Source organism: Pyricularia pennisetigena (genome assembly GCF_004337985.1).
Source record: "Pyricularia pennisetigena strain Br36 chromosome 7 map unlocalized Pyricularia_pennisetigena_Br36_Scf_8, whole genome shotgun sequence".
Classification (NCBI taxonomy): Eukaryota; Fungi; Ascomycota; class Sordariomycetes; order Magnaporthales; family Pyriculariaceae; genus Pyricularia; species Pyricularia pennisetigena.
In genome coordinates this window covers 182,352-199,770 of record NW_021940920.1, presented here as the reverse complement: position 1 = coordinate 199,770, position 17,419 = coordinate 182,352, and the positions used below count along the sequence as shown (strand labels likewise).

The 17,419-nt window shown below is 51.2% G+C and overlaps 5 protein-coding genes across 5 annotated transcripts in view; 3 read left to right on the top strand and 2 right to left on the bottom strand.

The window, feature by feature from the left end:
• Positions 1–595: 595 nt before the first annotated feature.
• PpBr36_09188 (uncharacterized protein) lies at positions 596–2,173 on the bottom strand (the record flags this gene model as incomplete). Its single annotated transcript, XM_029896310.1, has 1 exon — positions 596–2,173. The coding sequence occupies one exon, from the start codon at positions 2,171–2,173 to the stop codon at positions 596–598; it is 1,578 nt and encodes a 525-aa protein (XP_029744562.1).
• A 1,980-nt stretch (positions 2,174–4,153) lies between these two features.
• PpBr36_09187 (uncharacterized protein) lies at positions 4,154–5,422 on the top strand (the record flags this gene model as incomplete). The annotated part of the gene is made up of 1 exon (XM_029896309.1): positions 4,154–5,422. One exon carries the CDS (start codon positions 4,154–4,156, stop codon positions 5,420–5,422), a length of 1,269 nt encoding a protein of 422 aa, XP_029744561.1.
• Positions 5,423–6,401: 979 nt separating this feature from the next.
• Positions 6,402–7,933, top strand: PpBr36_09186 (uncharacterized protein; the record flags this gene model as incomplete). Its single annotated transcript, XM_029896308.1, has 4 exons — positions 6,402–6,658; positions 6,754–7,201; positions 7,261–7,765; positions 7,878–7,933. The coding sequence occupies 4 exons, from the start codon at positions 6,402–6,404 to the stop codon at positions 7,931–7,933; spliced, it is 1,266 nt and encodes a 421-aa protein (XP_029744560.1).
• An 840-nt stretch (positions 7,934–8,773) lies between these two features.
• On the top strand, positions 8,774–15,158 carry PpBr36_09185 (uncharacterized protein; the record flags this gene model as incomplete). The annotated part of the gene is made up of 4 exons (XM_029896307.1): positions 8,774–9,144; positions 9,222–14,751; positions 14,868–14,993; positions 15,063–15,158. 4 exons carry the CDS (start codon positions 8,774–8,776, stop codon positions 15,156–15,158), a joined length of 6,123 nt encoding a protein of 2,040 aa, XP_029744559.1.
• An 887-nt stretch (positions 15,159–16,045) lies between these two features.
• Positions 16,046–17,419, bottom strand: part of PpBr36_09184 (uncharacterized protein) — a gene marked incomplete at both ends in the record, with an annotated part of 2,355 nt that continues 981 nt past the window's right edge. Inside the window, 8 exons of the mRNA XM_029896306.1 lie at positions 16,046–16,252; positions 16,348–16,485; positions 16,551–16,603; positions 16,678–16,682; positions 16,758–16,815; positions 16,893–16,953; positions 17,039–17,152; positions 17,218–17,385. Coding sequence (XP_029744558.1) covers positions 16,046–16,252; positions 16,348–16,485; positions 16,551–16,603; positions 16,678–16,682; positions 16,758–16,815; positions 16,893–16,953; positions 17,039–17,152; positions 17,218–17,385 — 804 coding nt within the window. The remainder of the gene's footprint in view (positions 16,253–16,347; positions 16,486–16,550; positions 16,604–16,677; positions 16,683–16,757; positions 16,816–16,892; positions 16,954–17,038; positions 17,153–17,217; positions 17,386–17,419) is intronic.

Here is a 17,419-nt window from a genome sequence, read left to right as displayed (position 1 = left end):
ATGGGTTCATAGGAAATCGGGATCTTTTAGCGTTGATTTGTGTTAAAACAGGGCCTCTGGGGCGCTGGCTATACTTGTAATAGGAGATAATTTTGTCGGAACTATGGTGCAAGCTTCTGGCGGAATTTATTATCCCGTGTACAAAGAACAGGTGCACAGAAGCATTTTCGTAAGAGCCGTCGACTGATGCCAACTTATGTTCCTGTTTAAAAGCTGCATGTATTTCAATTGCACTAAACCATAATCGGGCATGTTGCTGAATGTGGTAAATACGTAACCAGGAAACATTAGAGCAGACAACCATTGGCCCTTGTTGGGCGTAATTTCACTGGGTGGTCTCAAAAGGCAGCAGGATGCTCAACTTTTAAGCAAAGCAGCGATATACAACATATATCGGTCAAGAAATAATGTGACGAGACTGAAACAATAACTTCAATAGTGGTACCGCAAAGCACTGCAGCCTTAGCATTTAACCAAGTAAGAATAAAGGGGTATACTGTAAGATAGTAGTTGTACAGAACAAAAGCATCATGAAACGACGAACAAGAAAGGTGTATATAGAAGGAAAAAAGGAAGAAAAAAAAAAGACACAACCCTAATCACACGCATGTTCAGACCCATGAGAAGACAAAGTCGTTGGCGGCAGAGGCTTTTTAAAAGCACTGTCTGCTGGTGAATGCTCGTCACGCCAGGGGCTCTTGTGCACACTATTGTCATCATCATCTGCGTCATCGTTGTCGGAATGTCCAGTATTGTCGTGCAGTATCCTGAACATCCTGGAAGCTCTTGGTGTTGGCTCCTCGAGCTGTACTGGAGAGGATGATGAGTCGGTTCGAATCGTCTCAGCCTCGTGGTCCCCAGATGCTCCGGGGTCACTGCTCCCGCCTCCCATGGGCAGCTCGCCTGGATCAACTGGTATAGGCTCTGGTGAGAAGGGCCTCGCTCCTCGAGGCTGGTTGAAGAGGCTTTCCGAATCGACGCCGCCGCCGCCGCCGCCGCTGCGGATGCCGACCATCCCACCCTTGGTCGGCGACAGCGCTCGCGCAAGACTCTGGTATTGTGGCTCGTCCGGATCCACCAGCAAACTATCAGCCCTATGATGGCCAGGCCGGGTGGTCTCACTCGCCGAGTCCGCAAGTATGCTCTTGGGCGGCAAAATGCTGAAAAGCCTGCTGGAGTCGGCAGGGACGGGCAGGTCCGCCGTGCTGGCGATGGGCTCGTCGCTGGCGAACAGGTCCGTCCCGCGCTCCAAAAGGTCCTCCAAGCCTCCGCCCGTCCAGCCCTTGCGGGCGAGGCTTTCAAAGATGTCAACCTCTGCGCGGGCGATGCTGCAGGCGGCGTCCAGGACCCCAACGCTAGTGTCCTGGCAGTCGCGCAATAGGGCACGCGAGTGGTCGGCGTGCAGCGTCGTCAGGCCGTCGAGTTTTGCGGTCAGCTCGACAAGGTGTGTGCGGAACTGGGCGACATCCCGACGCTTCGGAGTCTTGTGCATCTTGATGCCTTCCTTCTCCAGCCGCCTGATTTCGCGCCCCTGGGCCGTGGCGGCGGCCGTGTAGCGCGCTTGCTCGTCCTCGACGCTGTGGCGCCACTTGTCGAGCTCGTGGAGGAGCGGCACTTCGAATGACCTGTAGATGGTCTCGCCGAGAATCTGGTGGTGGTTCGCTATCAGGTGCTGCAGGCCGGCTGCGGCGAGGAGCTGGTCGGCTGTGCAAGACGATGAGAGCGGGTTGGGAGCGCGGGCGGTGAAGGAGGTGTTCATGGACGGGGGCATCCCGTTGGCGTTGCTGCCGCTATCGCCGCTGGCGGGTGGTGATATGGCCGGGGCACGAGCTTCTTTTAACCGGGCACATGCCTCGAGGGCGCTTCCAAAGGCCGATGCTGCGCTGCCGATAGCTGCCAGAGCTTGTCTGTAGGCTTTTGCGGACGCTATGAGATCCGAGTAGGCGATCTGCGAAGCCTCGAGATCGGCCTTTGTCATGGTGGCATGAGACTGGTGCCTGGGGGGCGGCGGCGGCGGAAGCTGGTAGGCGGCGAGGGGGTTGGCTGTCGAGGCGTAGCTCATAGCCGGAGACGACGGGACGGGTGGGAGTTGGGATGGCGACAGGACGCGGCCATCGTCGGTGGTGGCCGTTGCCGGCTGCCGCAATGGCAGGTTCCTTGAGGGTGTTGCCATGGCCGAATGACGGCTGTGGTAACTTGATTTTGGATTTTGGGTGATGGGCCAGTCCAGCACCACCGTGATTCGATTCACCGGGGGTGAATTGTTTACTCCGAATCACAGTTGGGGAAGTGGGGATCTCACCGTAGTGCGACGACGGGAACTTTGGTCAGTGCAACCAACTTGTTTATCAGAGCGAAGAAATTCTTTATCCGGCCTCAATCAATCAACGCTTGCTCTTTGTGCATTAACCTCAACACTCAGTAATGGACTCGGTCCTGGAGTTAACTGAGGTTGACATAAGACAAAATAAAAAATAAAAATAAAAATAAATAAAAAAGTATGAGGTTAAACTATGCTACAATAAACAGGAAAGATAGCTAAAGGCCTTGATCACAAGATCGTGGCGGGGCTTTACCCATGTCACAAGCTCAACCAAGACTAGAATGATAACCAGAGAAGGCCTTGGAAACGCCCCATTTTTGAGCATCTTTCTAAGTACTGATTTTACTACACTTGGCGGGGACTAGCTTTCCCTCATACATTTTATGCCGTGCAGGCGGGCTTTTATTCACAAAACATGCACCTCCAATTGTACTTTGGTACCGCTGTATGCGAACAAGTGGATCAGATCGGTCCCTTTTGATTCTGCTGCATTCTTTCCACTGGGTCGTTTGCTCTCTATTGGCTCATTGGTCCAGGATGCAGAGCCTCCAAAGGTGATGTTTCTTCTTTGTTCATCCTGTCGTCTTGTCCTTGACAGGAGCATGACGTGATATGCACAATAACTTTAGTGTCGAGTCGGGAAATACATAGACCAACCTCGAAAATCTACAGCAGGCACCCATCCATACAAGGAACCAAAAGACCGAGACGGACCATGCCGTAAATCTGACAGCGCCGTCATGGCCCCGGTTCCCAGATTATGCCCCCGCTTTGACTTTACTATGGTAAATCTATCTCGCCCCCAAGGCCCCCAAATTCCGTTCCAAGTAGTATGGAGACGTGACCTGAATTTTCGCCTCCGTAATCTAAAAACTTGATTGATTCGAGTGGCCAGCGCCCGGCCTAGGCGAGCAGCCACCCACCATACATCAGCAGGCAGCAACGAAAAGGAGGCATGACATTTCAGCTGTCGGGTTAAATTTGACATGCATTGGGACGTCCTATTTCTCATCGAGAATCATCGTACGAATGTGAGCCTTTAAGAATAAAGAATCCAATATCAAGCGCCATTGACCACACGCAGGCACAGGTATGATGCTGTTCAACAATACAAACTCACGACATGGTGAGGTTTGACGGGAATTTCGCGTCAATCATCAATAAGACCGGTAATAATCAATAACATACTGTAGTCTGTACGTAACCATCCATCGATTGGGTGGCACCCCCTGTATTAGATCCACGTTATTTTACACTTGCAACGTTCTTAATCGTCCCCCCTTCAGCTCTCAATGACATCCACATTTCCTGATTGAACGAACCCATGTTTCAACGCTCACTCTTTTTGGACATTTGCCCGAGAAGGATCTCTAAGCTTTCAGGGCCAGCTCGTAACTACCTAAGTACGGCGATGTTCATAGCCTGGCCCCCTCTTTGACAGGGGTAATGTGTTGGACGGGCCGTATGTCGACAGGTACCGACAGCTAGACAAGCCAGAAATACCCGGATCGAAGAACACCCAAGCCTCTGAATGCTACCCAGGTCTGACAGCCAGGCCAGGGCTATAGACAGCCATGATGGCATCAACCTCATCAAAATTGCTGACAGTCTATAAGATAGGCGGGGCCATCCGAGTAATGCCCGGAATCACATTGCGGCACCTTCAGCTTCTCCGAGGTCGCAAAGGGGCCCAGTCGCTCGCAAGCTAGAGCTTATAAGCAAAGAATCACATCTCTGTCGGGACAGGATGCTGGCTATTTTTGGCCCAGGATCATCCCCTTGGTCGGCACAGACATAATTCCTCCCGTCTTTGAGCCTCTTGTTATCATCATGTCTTTTACACATAATAGAGTTCTCGTGACCGGAGCCACTGGCTTCCTTGGCAAGGTGCTCCTTGAGGAACTTTTTCGTCTCAAAACCGAACTTTCAATCCACGAAGTAGTTCTTCTCATCCGACCGAGCAAAACTTTAAGTGCTTCTGAGCGTTTTGCGGAGATCGCAAAGAGGCCATGTTTTGCCAATCTATATCCGGGATGGACTGAGTCTGTCCGGGTCGTTGAAGGCGACCTCAGCCTTCCTCGCTGCGGCCTCGAAGACGCCGTCTATGCCAACCTGTATAAGACGATCACCCACATCATACACACAGCCGCCTGCGTCAAGTTTGACAGCCCTGTTGATGAGGCCTTGTCGGCCAACGTGGACACCTCGCTTCACATCCTCCGGCTTGCCAAAGACTGTACAGACCTTCGCCAGCTTGTTATCACCAGCACGGCATTTGTTACACCGCCTCAAGCTGGGCCCATTTACGAGAGCTTGGTACCACTGCCTCGGCCCGCATGGAGCCTGCTCGAAGACCTTCGGAGTGGCGCCCTCGGCAAGGCCGAGGCGATCGAGCTCACGGGTCACCCAAACATCTATAGCCTTTCCAAGTGTTTGGCAGAGCATATTGTATGCGAGACGAAGGGCGTCCTTCCCCTATCAATCGTGCGACCCAGCATCATCTGTGCAGCACTCGAATATCCGAGGCCGGGCTGGATCGATAGCCACGACGCTTTCGCCGGAATCGCCCTCGGGTTCGCCAATGACGTCCTCAAGGTTATAAATGGACGCCCCGAAGCAAAGCTTGATATCGTCCCTGTCGACAAGGTTGCGGCCTGCCTTATCGATGAGGCGTTCCCGACTGAAGAGCGAGAACATGAGACGCCGCAGCCTCGCATCATCTTTTCCGTTGCGACCACGACGCAGTCACTCACTCTCGGGGAGGCTTGCCAGATGATGGAAGCATTCTTCAAAAAAGGGCGTTTTCGGTATATCGGCCCGATGGGTAGCTATGCCTTTGACATACAGCAGTTTCTTCATCATTACCTCCGGCTGCAACTTGCCGCCGCCGCAGGGCGCCTCTCGGGCAACAGGGCCAAGGAGCTTGCTGCGGTGAAGGCATTGAGGATACTCAAGGGCATGAATAACGTCTTTGGGCCGTACGCCAGTAACACCCACGACTTCCGGCCTCACCAGCCGAAGGTTAGGTTTGATGCCAAGAACTACCTGCAGCTGGTCTGCGAAGGAGTTTCACAGAATCTTTTGCGAGCAAAGCTTTGAGAAATATGACCTATTGCATGAGATTTGTTAACTGTATGATGTATCGATATGAAACTCAGTCCGTCGCCGGCTAGAAGGAGGTTTTAACCTTCACTGAGACGAGATGCTTTGTTTTTTTTTCATTCTTGCTGTCATTTCCTCATTCTCCTTTTATTTTACCTGTTTTATGCTATTTGTTTTCCTTTGTTGTGTGTGTGTATGTGAATTTATCTCAGACAAATCCTAAAAAGTTAAAAAAGATGTTTGCCGAATAGAGGGATGAATTCGATTTCAAAAATCCATACATACGCTCCGCTGCATAAACTGTTTGGTTCTGGGTTCTTGATTTCGTAGTTTCGTCGAGCCCCTTTTCGTCTTCTTTCGAGACCCTGGCCTTGCGCTCTTGCGGCATTATAGCTACGATAGAATTAAAGAAGAAAAAAAAAAGTTCGGATTCGGATCCCTCGAGCCCGGACTGTCGGTAAAAAGAGAGCTAAGAGGCTTGGCTCACAGTAGTATCAGCATTTGTTCGTCTCAGGCCGCAACGGGCAGCTTTACCGGATTGTAAGCAAAGCGAAGGCGACGTCGGCCAGGAGAGAAATATCAGGAGGACCACAAAGGATTTATATTCACTTGTGGGTTATATAAAATTTAAGGTAGGTAATTAGGAACAAGAAATATGACTGGCGCCTCGGCCTGCCTAGGTTGCTAGGATAGATGAGATGATTTTGTTTGGAAAGGGGGCCAAATTCATGTTCGACCAGCGGTCAGCAGCGGGGTTGACCCGAGGTTTCCGTGTTGCGGATCTGAAGCTGCGGTACATTGCCCGATTAGGTGGTGCCCAGTCTAGTCTACTGTAAAGGAACCGACAGGATCCGATGGAGCCCATGTTTAAATACCTAAAATAAATGATTGAAGCACTGCATTTTATCGTCTGTGTTAACTCTCACTCCTCAATACTTTATTTTATTTTATTTTATTTTTACATGCAGTGTCCATAATGGGTGCCTTTGCAAAACTGAGCATTGCTCTCGTTGCCATCTTTGGCGTACTCTTTCAATTGTACTTGAAAGATGACATCGTTAACCTGTTCGCCATTGGCAGGACAATCCAGCCTATCGGTGATTTCCCTTATAAATGTCGACGCATAAATAATCCTCGCTTACAGGCTTGCGAAGACATGTGGCTTTCTGAGCAGACGCGCCAGTTGTTCATGGCATGCTCGGAGCCGCTGGGTCGGGCCGCATGGATGCCTGCGTGAGTTTATTCTTTCTTTTGTTCCTTTTTAACCGGTCCGCCAGCCGCTTGCACGCCCATCTCACTTGACTAACGTGCAGTGATTAATATGAAAGTGTCATGCAACTTAACTGGCAGAATCGATCGCTCAATGATGCTGTGGTTGTTGCCGATATTGACAAGCCCGATGGGGATTTCTTCATCACTAGGGTGCTTTCAACCCAGGGCTATAAAGGCATCCCGGGCGACAATGAGCGGCTGTATCTGCATGGCATAGACGGGCTGGATGGGCAGTCGGAAGATGGGAAGCCCAGAATCGCAATTGCATTGATCAACCACAAGGCGTCTGTTGATGCTGTGACGGGCAAAGTTCTGGACCCTTCTGCTGTCGGAGGCAACTCTACCGTCGAGATATTTGAGACAGGTCCCGACGCTACCGAGCTAAGGCATGTGCGGACGTACGCACATCCCAACATCACTGTCCCGAACAGGGCAACTTTTGCTGGAGAGAATGTTGATGCTGGCATATACGTCACCAACGAGAGCAAGACCAAGGTCGGCTGGGTAAGCTCCATACCCAAACCTAATCAGGAATCACTCGTCTCCTGCTAATGATAAACCAGCTGGCCAATATGATTTCGATCCTCCCGCTCGGCACCGTGCAGTTTTGTGATGCGACAGGCTGCGAAGAAATCTCGAGCGGCATCCGGTTTCCCAATGGCCTCTATCGTGCTCGTGACGGACTCCTCTATGTGCCTTCGTCTGGTTCCTCTACCATTCGTGTTTATCGCCATGTCCCCGAGGCGAGCAATAACGAAGGTCGAAGACACCCGGTTGAGGAGGTTGGCTTCATGAACATAGGATACAGCATCGATAACATCTCGGAAGATGCCGAAGGCAACCTGTTCGTTGCAGCCTTCCCCAAAGTAACCGAAATTCTCAAATTTGGCGATGACCCCATGAATAAATGGAGCACAGCTACGATTTTCCGCATCCACAAGACCCAGGAGGCCGACGGGAAGCTGAGCTTCACCTTTGAGAAGTTGATCGAGGATAGAGACAAAGAGGTCCTGCCCGGTGCAACCACAGCTGTGCGCGATGCCAAGACTGGCCGCCTATTCCTAGGAGGTAAGTTTGTCGCAGCCAACGGCATCTCGTTCCAGAGTGTTTCTCATCGTCTGCTCTCCAAGTCAGTGTCTGCAGCAGCCTGAAATTTTGCTAACGTATTTTGTTTTTATAGGCGTCACAACACCCTTTATCACTGTCTGCGATCCCGAAATAAACCATCACATATAAAATGATTCACAGAGCTATCATCCGATGAAGGATTGATTACCCTTTGCTTTGTATTTTTGAACTTCTCAGACGGTCTTGAGAATTGTATGCCATTCTCTTGTACAATTACGCGTCTGCAACTTTGTTTGTTTTGTTGTGCATGACAGACAGTCCGAGCAAAGCCGGAGCAACCTGCTGAATTGTTAGTTTTGAAGAATTCGGTGATCGCGATGCGAACCTGTTTAAGAAAACTGATGTTCACGTACCTTCTCTCTTCACTGTCAGCTCGATCCTAATCTTTTGCCATCTGGTCTCACAATCCTTAAGTTTGTATGTTTGTCTTGGCTCGTTGAGCGAGACAGCTTATAATTATTCTGCAAGCAACTGTAGTCAGGACCCACCCACTATTTAAGCTCGTTAGTCAGCTACACATTCCAGGGTCTTAAGTGCTAACGCGCCACGGTCTCTATGGTTTCCGCGTAGTAGCGTGCCGGGGTATCGGGTATTATTATCACCAAAGATCAGAACGAACGAATGCACGTCATTTTGCTTTTACCGTCTACTACCTACCTACCTTCCTACCTCACCTCACCTTTGCTCCCGCCAATCCCACTTGCACAGACAGCATCTGGCGCCAGGCACGGCCCAAGGGGCTCTTGAGAATTCAAGACCCCATCCTGTAATCGTAATTTGTCTTTTACCTGTCGATCCTACTACGGCCACGATCGCTACATCCATCCATCCACCTCTAATTTCAACCTCACTTTGCCCACCACCTTCCGAAAGGGTTACCCGCAACCGCATGAACGCTCAATTCCGACTCCAGAGTTTTCCGGGCGTGTGTCCCCTTCGCTGCCCATCATGGATCCGAACGAGGTTTACGAGGAGATCATGGCGAGCTATACGCAGCTGGAGAAGTTTCCTGAAGATATGCATCTATTCTGCCCCAAGCTCAGCGAAGATGACGAGGTCGACTATGAAGATCCCAACGAAGAAGCATGGGATGGAGAAGTACAGATCACTGCCGAACAGAAGAAGGAGCGGATAGAAGACTCAGAAAAGCGTCTTCACATCGCAACAACGGCGTCACTTCTCCTCGGTATCAGCAAAGATGCAGCGTCTGCGTGGTTAGATGGCTGGATAGAGCGAGCTGAAAAGAACCTGACAACCTGCCCAAATTGCATCCGCGCCTGGCACAAGAAGAGGAAATCATTCCTCAAGCTACTCGGCGAGTAGGCTGACCCTACACGAACGACACCCCCAACAAGTTCCCAGAGCCTGACTGACCACGACCACCTTCTCTTTGCAGTAAATTCGGCGATGAAGTTGCGAGGATTATGGCCCAGAAACTCGACGAATTCGACAAGACCCGGATAGATCGCGGACTCCTCAAGGCAGAATCACTACTAAAAGAGCATGGGCCAATGAAGAGCAGCGCATTGACGAAGAAAGAGCCCACCGCGGTCGTTGCCCTGTACGAGGCTCTCTGCTGCATGTCTTATTTGTCACGGCCCGAGAACCGCACGCACTTCAACTTTGTCTTTAGCGAGATCCAGAAAATCAAGAGGCCGCTCCGGCTCGGCTCTGGAGTCATTCCCACGATGACGTTTTTCCTCTTCCAGGAGGATGAAGATGGGTATCGGAGCGGCTTTGCAAAGGCTGCTTGGGAGACGATGCCTGCTGGATCTTTGACGGCTGATCAGTTTGAATGGGCTGTTCACGACTATCTAGCCAGCGAAATTTTGGCCGTATTCAACCCGGGCGTTCCGGAGACACGGATCAAGCGGTTTTGGGACGGTATTGCCATCATAATCCCCTCAATGAGTGCAGACTTCGTTCTCCATACGCTACGCGGTATGGAAGTTCAACCAGACCTTTACCATATAGCGTTTCATCACCTCAGCTATGTCCAAAGCCCTGAAGTTTTTGCGACACTCATCAAAGGTATCATATCTTTGATTCAAAAGTCTCCAAAAGCATTTTGGGACGCTTTGGCAGATGTTTCTCCCGCCATCTTCACACAACATACTCTAGGGTCGAAAGCATTCCCTGCAACGATGGCAAGGTCATTAGAGGCCAACATTCTTGTCCGCGTGGGCGATAAAGATATTTTCCTGCTCTCTGCCTTGGTCAAGACTCTGATGGAATCCCTACAGCCCACTGGACGGCCTGATCTATGCGACTCTACGCTACACTCACTCATGGATCGCTTTCAATCCGAACCCTCCCGGGAGGGCAAGTCTGCTTGCGCGCACGCGGCGCTTACATCCATGATTTGCACCCTTGAATGTCTCTCGGATCCCAAACTGCCCTTTTCTACGGCATTGGTTTATATTGACATCACATACAACATTGTTCTTCGCCACAAAGATTTTCTCATTAATTGCGCAAGCCTAAAGAACGGCGACCAGTACAATGTGGGACTCTCCGAGGCAGCACTAAAAGTCATCGATTTGGCACTCACACTTGACTCCGAGACATTTGAGAGGGAGTCGCTTGCCATCAAGGAAGCGAAGAAGCTTTCTTACGCTGTTGAGCGGCGTTCCTCCAAGCTTTGGGACGCTTTTATTGATCATCTGGAGCCCTCCAAGACAACCTCACTAGCAAATGTCATCTTGGGAGCAACATTGCCCCTGAGGGGTGTCGAGAAGTTCTTGCCGCGGAAGAGGGAAGCTGTTGTCAAGGATCCTCAGAAGCTGACCTTCAACCAAAAATTCGAGGCAACGGCCGAGTCCATAGGTCGCCTCATCGGAAGAGTCAGCGAGTTCTCCTCGCAAGAATTGCGGATGCTTTCTGAAGATCAGCGGGCCTTGGGGGCAATCGTTGCGTGTTTGACACACGGTGAAGAAAACATCAGCGATGCTGCCATGAACTTCATCAAGATGTACACTGGAGAAGACAGCCGCTCTGATGCCTTGGAAAAGATGTTGAGCTCACACCCGGAGCTCTTTCTGAGGTCGTTCTCCGATGCAGTCGGCAAGAAGATACCCCATCCTCAAAATGCAGAGATGTTCCCACCGGTGGCCAAGGTACTAGGTTGGTATCGCGATATTCTGGACGCCGTCACCGATTCAGCGAGCGGGCTGCTGCGTAGGGATCTCTCACGCGAAGTCGCCGAGGCAGTGACATACTGGTGGAAACGACAGTGGGCATTCCTGGGCTACTTCTTCAACCAAACAAGACACTGGTCAGAGCAATACGTGCCCAAAGAAACCATGGAAACGCTCTGTCGCGAGGCTGTCGAACACGCAGATAGGCTTCTTGCAGAGGACGGCTTGGTGGCCAATGCCATCAAGGATCTTGTGAAGTCCGACGGCCAAAACGGAGACGCGAGAACCGCCGCTATGAAGGTTGTCCTTGAGCAGCCTCGCGTGATCACCCCTGCGTACTTTGCTATGTTACAACTTCGAGATCAGTGGCTCCTTAGCGTCTTTGCGAGATCTGTAGGCAAGCTCGTTACCCGCCTCAACGAGTTCGACATGGCCCTGCCCGCCCGGCCCCTTCAGATGTTGAGAGACATTTGCATCAAAACCCACGATGGCAGGTTCAAAGTCAACTCCAACTTGCGGCCTGCACAAAAGGCTGAATTGCTCAGGGCACTGGGCACCGACTCGAGTGATGACGAAGAAGTCCAGTTCGTCAGCGAGGCACAGAAGCCGCTCAAGGCTGGGATGCCTAAGAAGCAAAGCAGCCTCGCTGCGTGGTCAAAATCCGGATTCTCTGGGGAGACAGGAACGTCCGCCGCTCCGGCACGCCCGGCATCCAAAGCCACGGCAACGTCCGACGAGCAACCGCTCTCTATCATGCAGTCTATTAAAGCTCAAGTACAATCAGAGCGCAAGCCCAAGCCCCAGGTGCTTTCTGCTGCCGCCATCAAGTCAAACCAATCCAGCTTGAAAGAAGCTCGCGCAAAGGAACAAGCCGAAAGAGCCAAGGCGAATGCAGCATCTGTTGCGAGGGCCAAGGCCATACGTGAAGCTTTCAGCTCCGGCAACAAAATAGTCGCGGGAGAAGGATCAGGGCTTCAGGGAATATCAGGAGCCATTGGAAAGGATCATGCCCCCACGAAGAGCGAAATTATGGTTGATAGCTCGGAGGAAGAAGGTGGGGACTCTGATGATGAAATGTCGGATCTCTTCGGCGCTGGCCAGGCGGGTAAGGATGCTGCTGCCCACCGGCTGAGGCAGCTTGCGGCTAAGCAAATGGTCCCCGTCAAAAAGATAAAGATTCAACGATCCAAGAAAGATTTACGTGCAAGAATCACACCGCCAATGGAGAGATTGCATGAGGCAATTTTGGAGTGGGACATTTTCCACGAAGGCAACGACCCTCCGAATGGGTACAAATGCAAAGAGGTCGCCAAATCTTACACCAACCCTGTGGACTACAGGGACACCTTTTTCCCTTTGCTTGTCAATGAGGCCTGGCGCTCCTTTGTAACTTCCAAGGACGAGTCAACTGCAAAGCCTTTTGACATCAAGATTACCACCAGGACCTCTGTTGACAAGTTTCTGGAGGTGGCAACATCGATGCCCATATCAGCCAACAAAGACAAGGACAGGGATCGATTATCCGATGGTGATATAGTTCTCTTTTCTACAGCTCAAGACCCTCTGAGTAGCAAGGAGAGCCCCCACTGCCTTGCCCGAGTGTTCAAAACCGGAATGAAAAAGGGGGTGCTCGAAGTCACGTACCGCATCACTAGCAAGGGAAACAGTCGATTTGCCAGTGACCACCTCCTTCCAGGCAATGACTTGCGTGGGCTGAGGATTACGAACATGACGACGGTCGAGCGAGAGTTTGCTGCCCTGGAAAGTTTACAGTATTATGACCTGATGACTGAAGTCCTCGATGCCGAGCCCTCGCCCATCTTGAACTTTTCCAACGATCGTATACAGTCCTTCCAAGACAACTATCAGCTCAACCGTGGCCAGGCCGTCGCAATCATCAACGCCAAAGAAAACGACGGTTTCACTCTCGTCCAAGGACCTCCGGGTACCGGCAAAACGAAGACCATCATTGCCATGGTCGGTGCTTTACTCACGGGCAAGATTAATCGAGCGCCTCCTACGCGCATCAAGCCAGCCAATGGCGCCGACGAACCCATGGCACAAAAGCTTCTTGTGTGCGCACCCAGCAACGCTGCGGTCGACGAATTGGTCCTGCGTTTGAAAGCAGGTATCAAAGACACGAATGGAAACAGCCACAAGATTAATGTCCTGCGTCTGGGTCGCAGCGATGCTATCAATGCGGCAGTCCGGGACGTAACATTGGACGAGTTGGTCAAAGAGAAGATGGACGCAGCTCTAAACGTGAACGGGAGTGGCGGTGGCGGTCCTACTGACCGTGAGAAGTTGCACCAGGAAGCTGGTGAAATCAAGGTCAGGGTGGCGGCACTGAGGGAGGCTCTGGAACAAGCCCGCGCCGCCGGCGATCATGGTCAAACCAACAGCCTGCAACGCAACTTGGACGAGCTGAGGAAGAAACAAGGTCAGATCGGAGCACAAATCGACCGTGACAAGGCCAGTGGCAACACATACGCTCGGGAGGCTGAGATCAAGAGAAGAAACATCCAACAGAGTATTCTCTCCGAGGCCCATGTGCTGTGTGCCACGCTCAGCGGTGCCGGCCACGACATGTTCAAAAGCTTGCAGGTCGAGTTCGAGACGGTGATTATTGACGAAGCTGCTCAATGTGTGGAGCTCAGTGCGTTGATCCCGCTCAAGTACGGTGCATCAAAGTGCATTTTGGTCGGTGACCCGAAGCAGTTGCCCCCGACAGTCCTGTCCCAGTCGGCCGCCAGGTACGGCTACGACCAGAGTCTGTTTGTGCGTATGCAACAAAACCATCCTGGCAAGGTCCATCTGCTTGATTGTCAATACCGAATGCACCCTGAGATCAGCTTATACCCGAGCAAGGAGTTCTACGAGGGGCTTTTGGCGGACGGCAGCGATATGGCCAAGCTTCGGCAGCAGCCCTGGCACGACAACCCGCTGCTGGGTCCATATCGTTTCTTCGACGTCGAGGGTATTCAAGAGCGTGGCTCTCGGGGTCAGTCGTTGGTCAATACGAACGAAATCAACGTTGCCATACAGATATACGCCAAATTCCAGGCCGACTACGCTTCGAGCATCGACATGAAGGGCAAGATTGGTATCATCACACCTTACAAAGCACAACTGTTTGCATTGCGCCAAAAGTTCCAAGAGCGCTGGGGTGAAGGTGTGCTGGAAGATATCGAATTCAACACGACGGACGCTTTCCAAGGACGAGAGTGCGAGATTATCATCTTTTCCTGTGTGCGAGCCAGTCCCACTGGAGGTATCGGTTTCATGACAGACATCCGCCGTATGAACGTCGGTCTCACCCGTGCGCGCTCGTCGTTGTGGATACTCGGAGACTCGCGTGCCCTCCGGCAAGGCGAATTCTGGAACAAACTCATTGAGGATTCCAAAGCGCGTGACCGCTACACGCAAGGAAGCATTATTTCCCAGCTGCGCAACTCAAAGGCGATTAAGGGAAGCTACGTGCCTCCTCCACCGGCTGTGCCGGCTCCGATTGGCAACGCGCAGCGCCGTGGCGGTGAGAACAGTGATGTCGAGATGCTTGATGTTAATGATGCCCGCGCTCGACAGCAACCGCCAAACCAGCAACCGCCCCCGCAAAATAAAACGGCCTCTCATTCATCGAGCGCTGCGCCCGCAATTATAGCAACCGTCTCCGGGCAGCCACATGTACGGGCAGTCAGCCAGGCACCACCAATACGGTCGTCGGCTGATATGGGGAGGAAGCGTCCGGCATCTGAGGAGGCCCGGGACCAGTCCTCAGCTAACAAACGGGTATGTGCAAAAAGAAAAAAAAAAAAAGCCCTGACTGACTACACGGCTACCTAATGATACCTTCGAAACCTGCATCTAATACCAAACTGACTAACATGGTTTAACCATCTCTGCAGAGTGTTTCGAACCACCCACATCCTCCTACTGGCCCGCGGGCTGGGGTACCTAGACCTCCACCGCGACCGACTGATCCCTCGGCAATGCAGGCACTTGGGCTCGCACCGCCTGACCGTCCTGCTGCTGTAAGTGACTTTGTTCATTCATAACGTCTCTGCTGTCGGTTACTGACTTGCTGTCGTTCCATTTTGTAGCAGCAGCAGCAGCAGCAGCCACCTCAGGCTCCTCGACCGCCAAAACCGTGGAAGAAGAAGGCACCAGCGAACGTCTTTCTTCAGCCTAAACGCTAATCTTCACTCATGCTTCTGCTACGATGCCTTTTTTTTTTTTCGTCATGCTTAAGCGTTTTTACGGGCTCATAGGTTTGCTCACAAGAGCAGGTGGCGTGGAACCCACAAGGTCTTTTGCATTATATCGGAGTTCATTGGCTGTAATTGTTTGAATATTGAGCATAATGGCGGCATGGGCTTAAATTTTCTTTGGTAGAAGAGATGTTGGGCCGTTTGCATCTCTGTTGATCGTTAGAGCTAGATGGTGGGCCACATCAACGTGACGATGGCAACATGATCAGTTGCTGAGAATCTCGGATAGATCTCGAGCGGCAGTCTGATCGTTAGAGCGCGTATGCTTCAAGGCAACGATATTGATTCAGGCCCGCGAGCTTACAATGCCGTAGTTGGCCTGTCTTGGCCGCCTATTCCTTTCGTATAAAGCCTGCACCAAGATCTCCTCCAGGATCATCTTGGTTCCTTTTCCACACACGTATGGCTCCACCTTGTCCTTGGACATCCGTCCATACAGCCTGCTCTGGTGACTACGTCCCTAAAGCATAGGCAGCTATGGCCGTCAAGTACGCTGTTTCCACAGCATCATCACAGATTCCGTGTCCTCTCATTTGTCCCTCTAGGTATCCAAGAGAGCACGTGTCTTGCAGCAGACTGCAAACATAACCTTGAAAGTTTCACATGGACTTTTCTTTATTATCAGGGTACACGGTTCGGTTTCAAGGGAACAGAGTCCCCTTTTCATTTGCTTCAAAAACATGAATATAGGATATCTCAAGAAATTGTACATCTGGTAGCCCAGCCCCGGTTCCAGGGCGACAGTTTTGTCATGCAGACAAGAAAAGTGCGCGGCCTTGTTACATCGTATCTAACCCCTTCACATCCATCTAATCTCAACCTTCCTTGACCTCGGGCCCCTTCTTGGTGTTTGCTGTGTTATTGTTGGTGTCTTCAACGTTCTCTGTTTCGATGACGCCACTCTCGACGCGGTGGAGCTTGTCGGCCGCATTGGTGGCAGCCAGGACGTCGTTCTTCTCTCCATCGAAGAACTTTGCAATCTCCTCGATCGGCACGTATCGGGTCTCGACGACAAAGAAGTACTGATGATGGTGATGATTTACACGTTAGTACATGCATCCTAAACCTAAACCTGTTCCCAGCCCTGGACGCAACCAGATATAGAGAATATACTCACGATAAACCAAACTTCGAAGCCAAGAAAGACGCAATAGACGATGTAATAACGCCATGCTAGCGCCTTTAGTGCGATTGGATTAATGAACTGGTTGAAGAAAACTGCTGCCATCGTGATAAAACCTCCGATCATGGCCGCCTGATTCGAAAGATTAGCCCCGGTGCTCGGTCTGTTTGTAAGGGGAGCGTCTGAAGATGACTTACTTTTGCTCGCAGGCCAAAGGGCATGATTTCGATAGTGTATGTCATGGGCATTCCTGTCTCAGAAGTTAATAAAAGCTTATTATTCTGAGGCAGGATTTTTGCCTCGAAGCATTACAAACTAACTTACCAGTCCTGTTCGAGATTTAGTGTCAGTATGAGGCCCAAAGAATAATTAAGCATTCGCATAAGATGCAAGGTGAGACTTACTTCAAGTTGTATGAGAAGTTGTACATGTACATTACCGCAACGACACCTCTTCCAAGGTCTAGGTTTATCTGCGTCAGTGGTCATCTTCCAGGATGGTATTAGAGCTGGTGAGTGAAAGATGCACATATCACTTACTTGGGTTTGATCGCCCTCCGAGGTCGTGCTGCGCGCTAAGGATTGTCCAGATGATAAAGCACTAGGAAACATACGTGTGAGCACTTATCCATATTGTTGTTTAGAAAGCTGGAGTCATGAGCTGTCCCCTTGAATAGCATACTTACAATCGTCATGCCCAACGTGGAGATCATGAGGATAGGGCGACGTCCCAACTTGTCAATGTAGAAGGCAACGACCAGGTTCACAAGCAGAGACATTGCCTTGCTGCCACCATTGATCTAAAGCCCGACATGATGATGGGTCAGCTTCAAAAAGTACGCTAGAGTGGCAAGGGCAGCCTTACGCCAAGTTGGTCAGATGGGGCCTTGATGTCGACACTATCAAGCACAAGCTTGAGGTAGTAGGCGATAATTCCATTTCCTGACCACTGACCAAAAACTGCAAGAGCAATGACCAAAGACATTCGGTGGCGGTTGCCCTTGGTGCTGTACAAATCACTCCATCGCGTGTTCTAGATTCGCATGACAAATTAGTTACACGATATG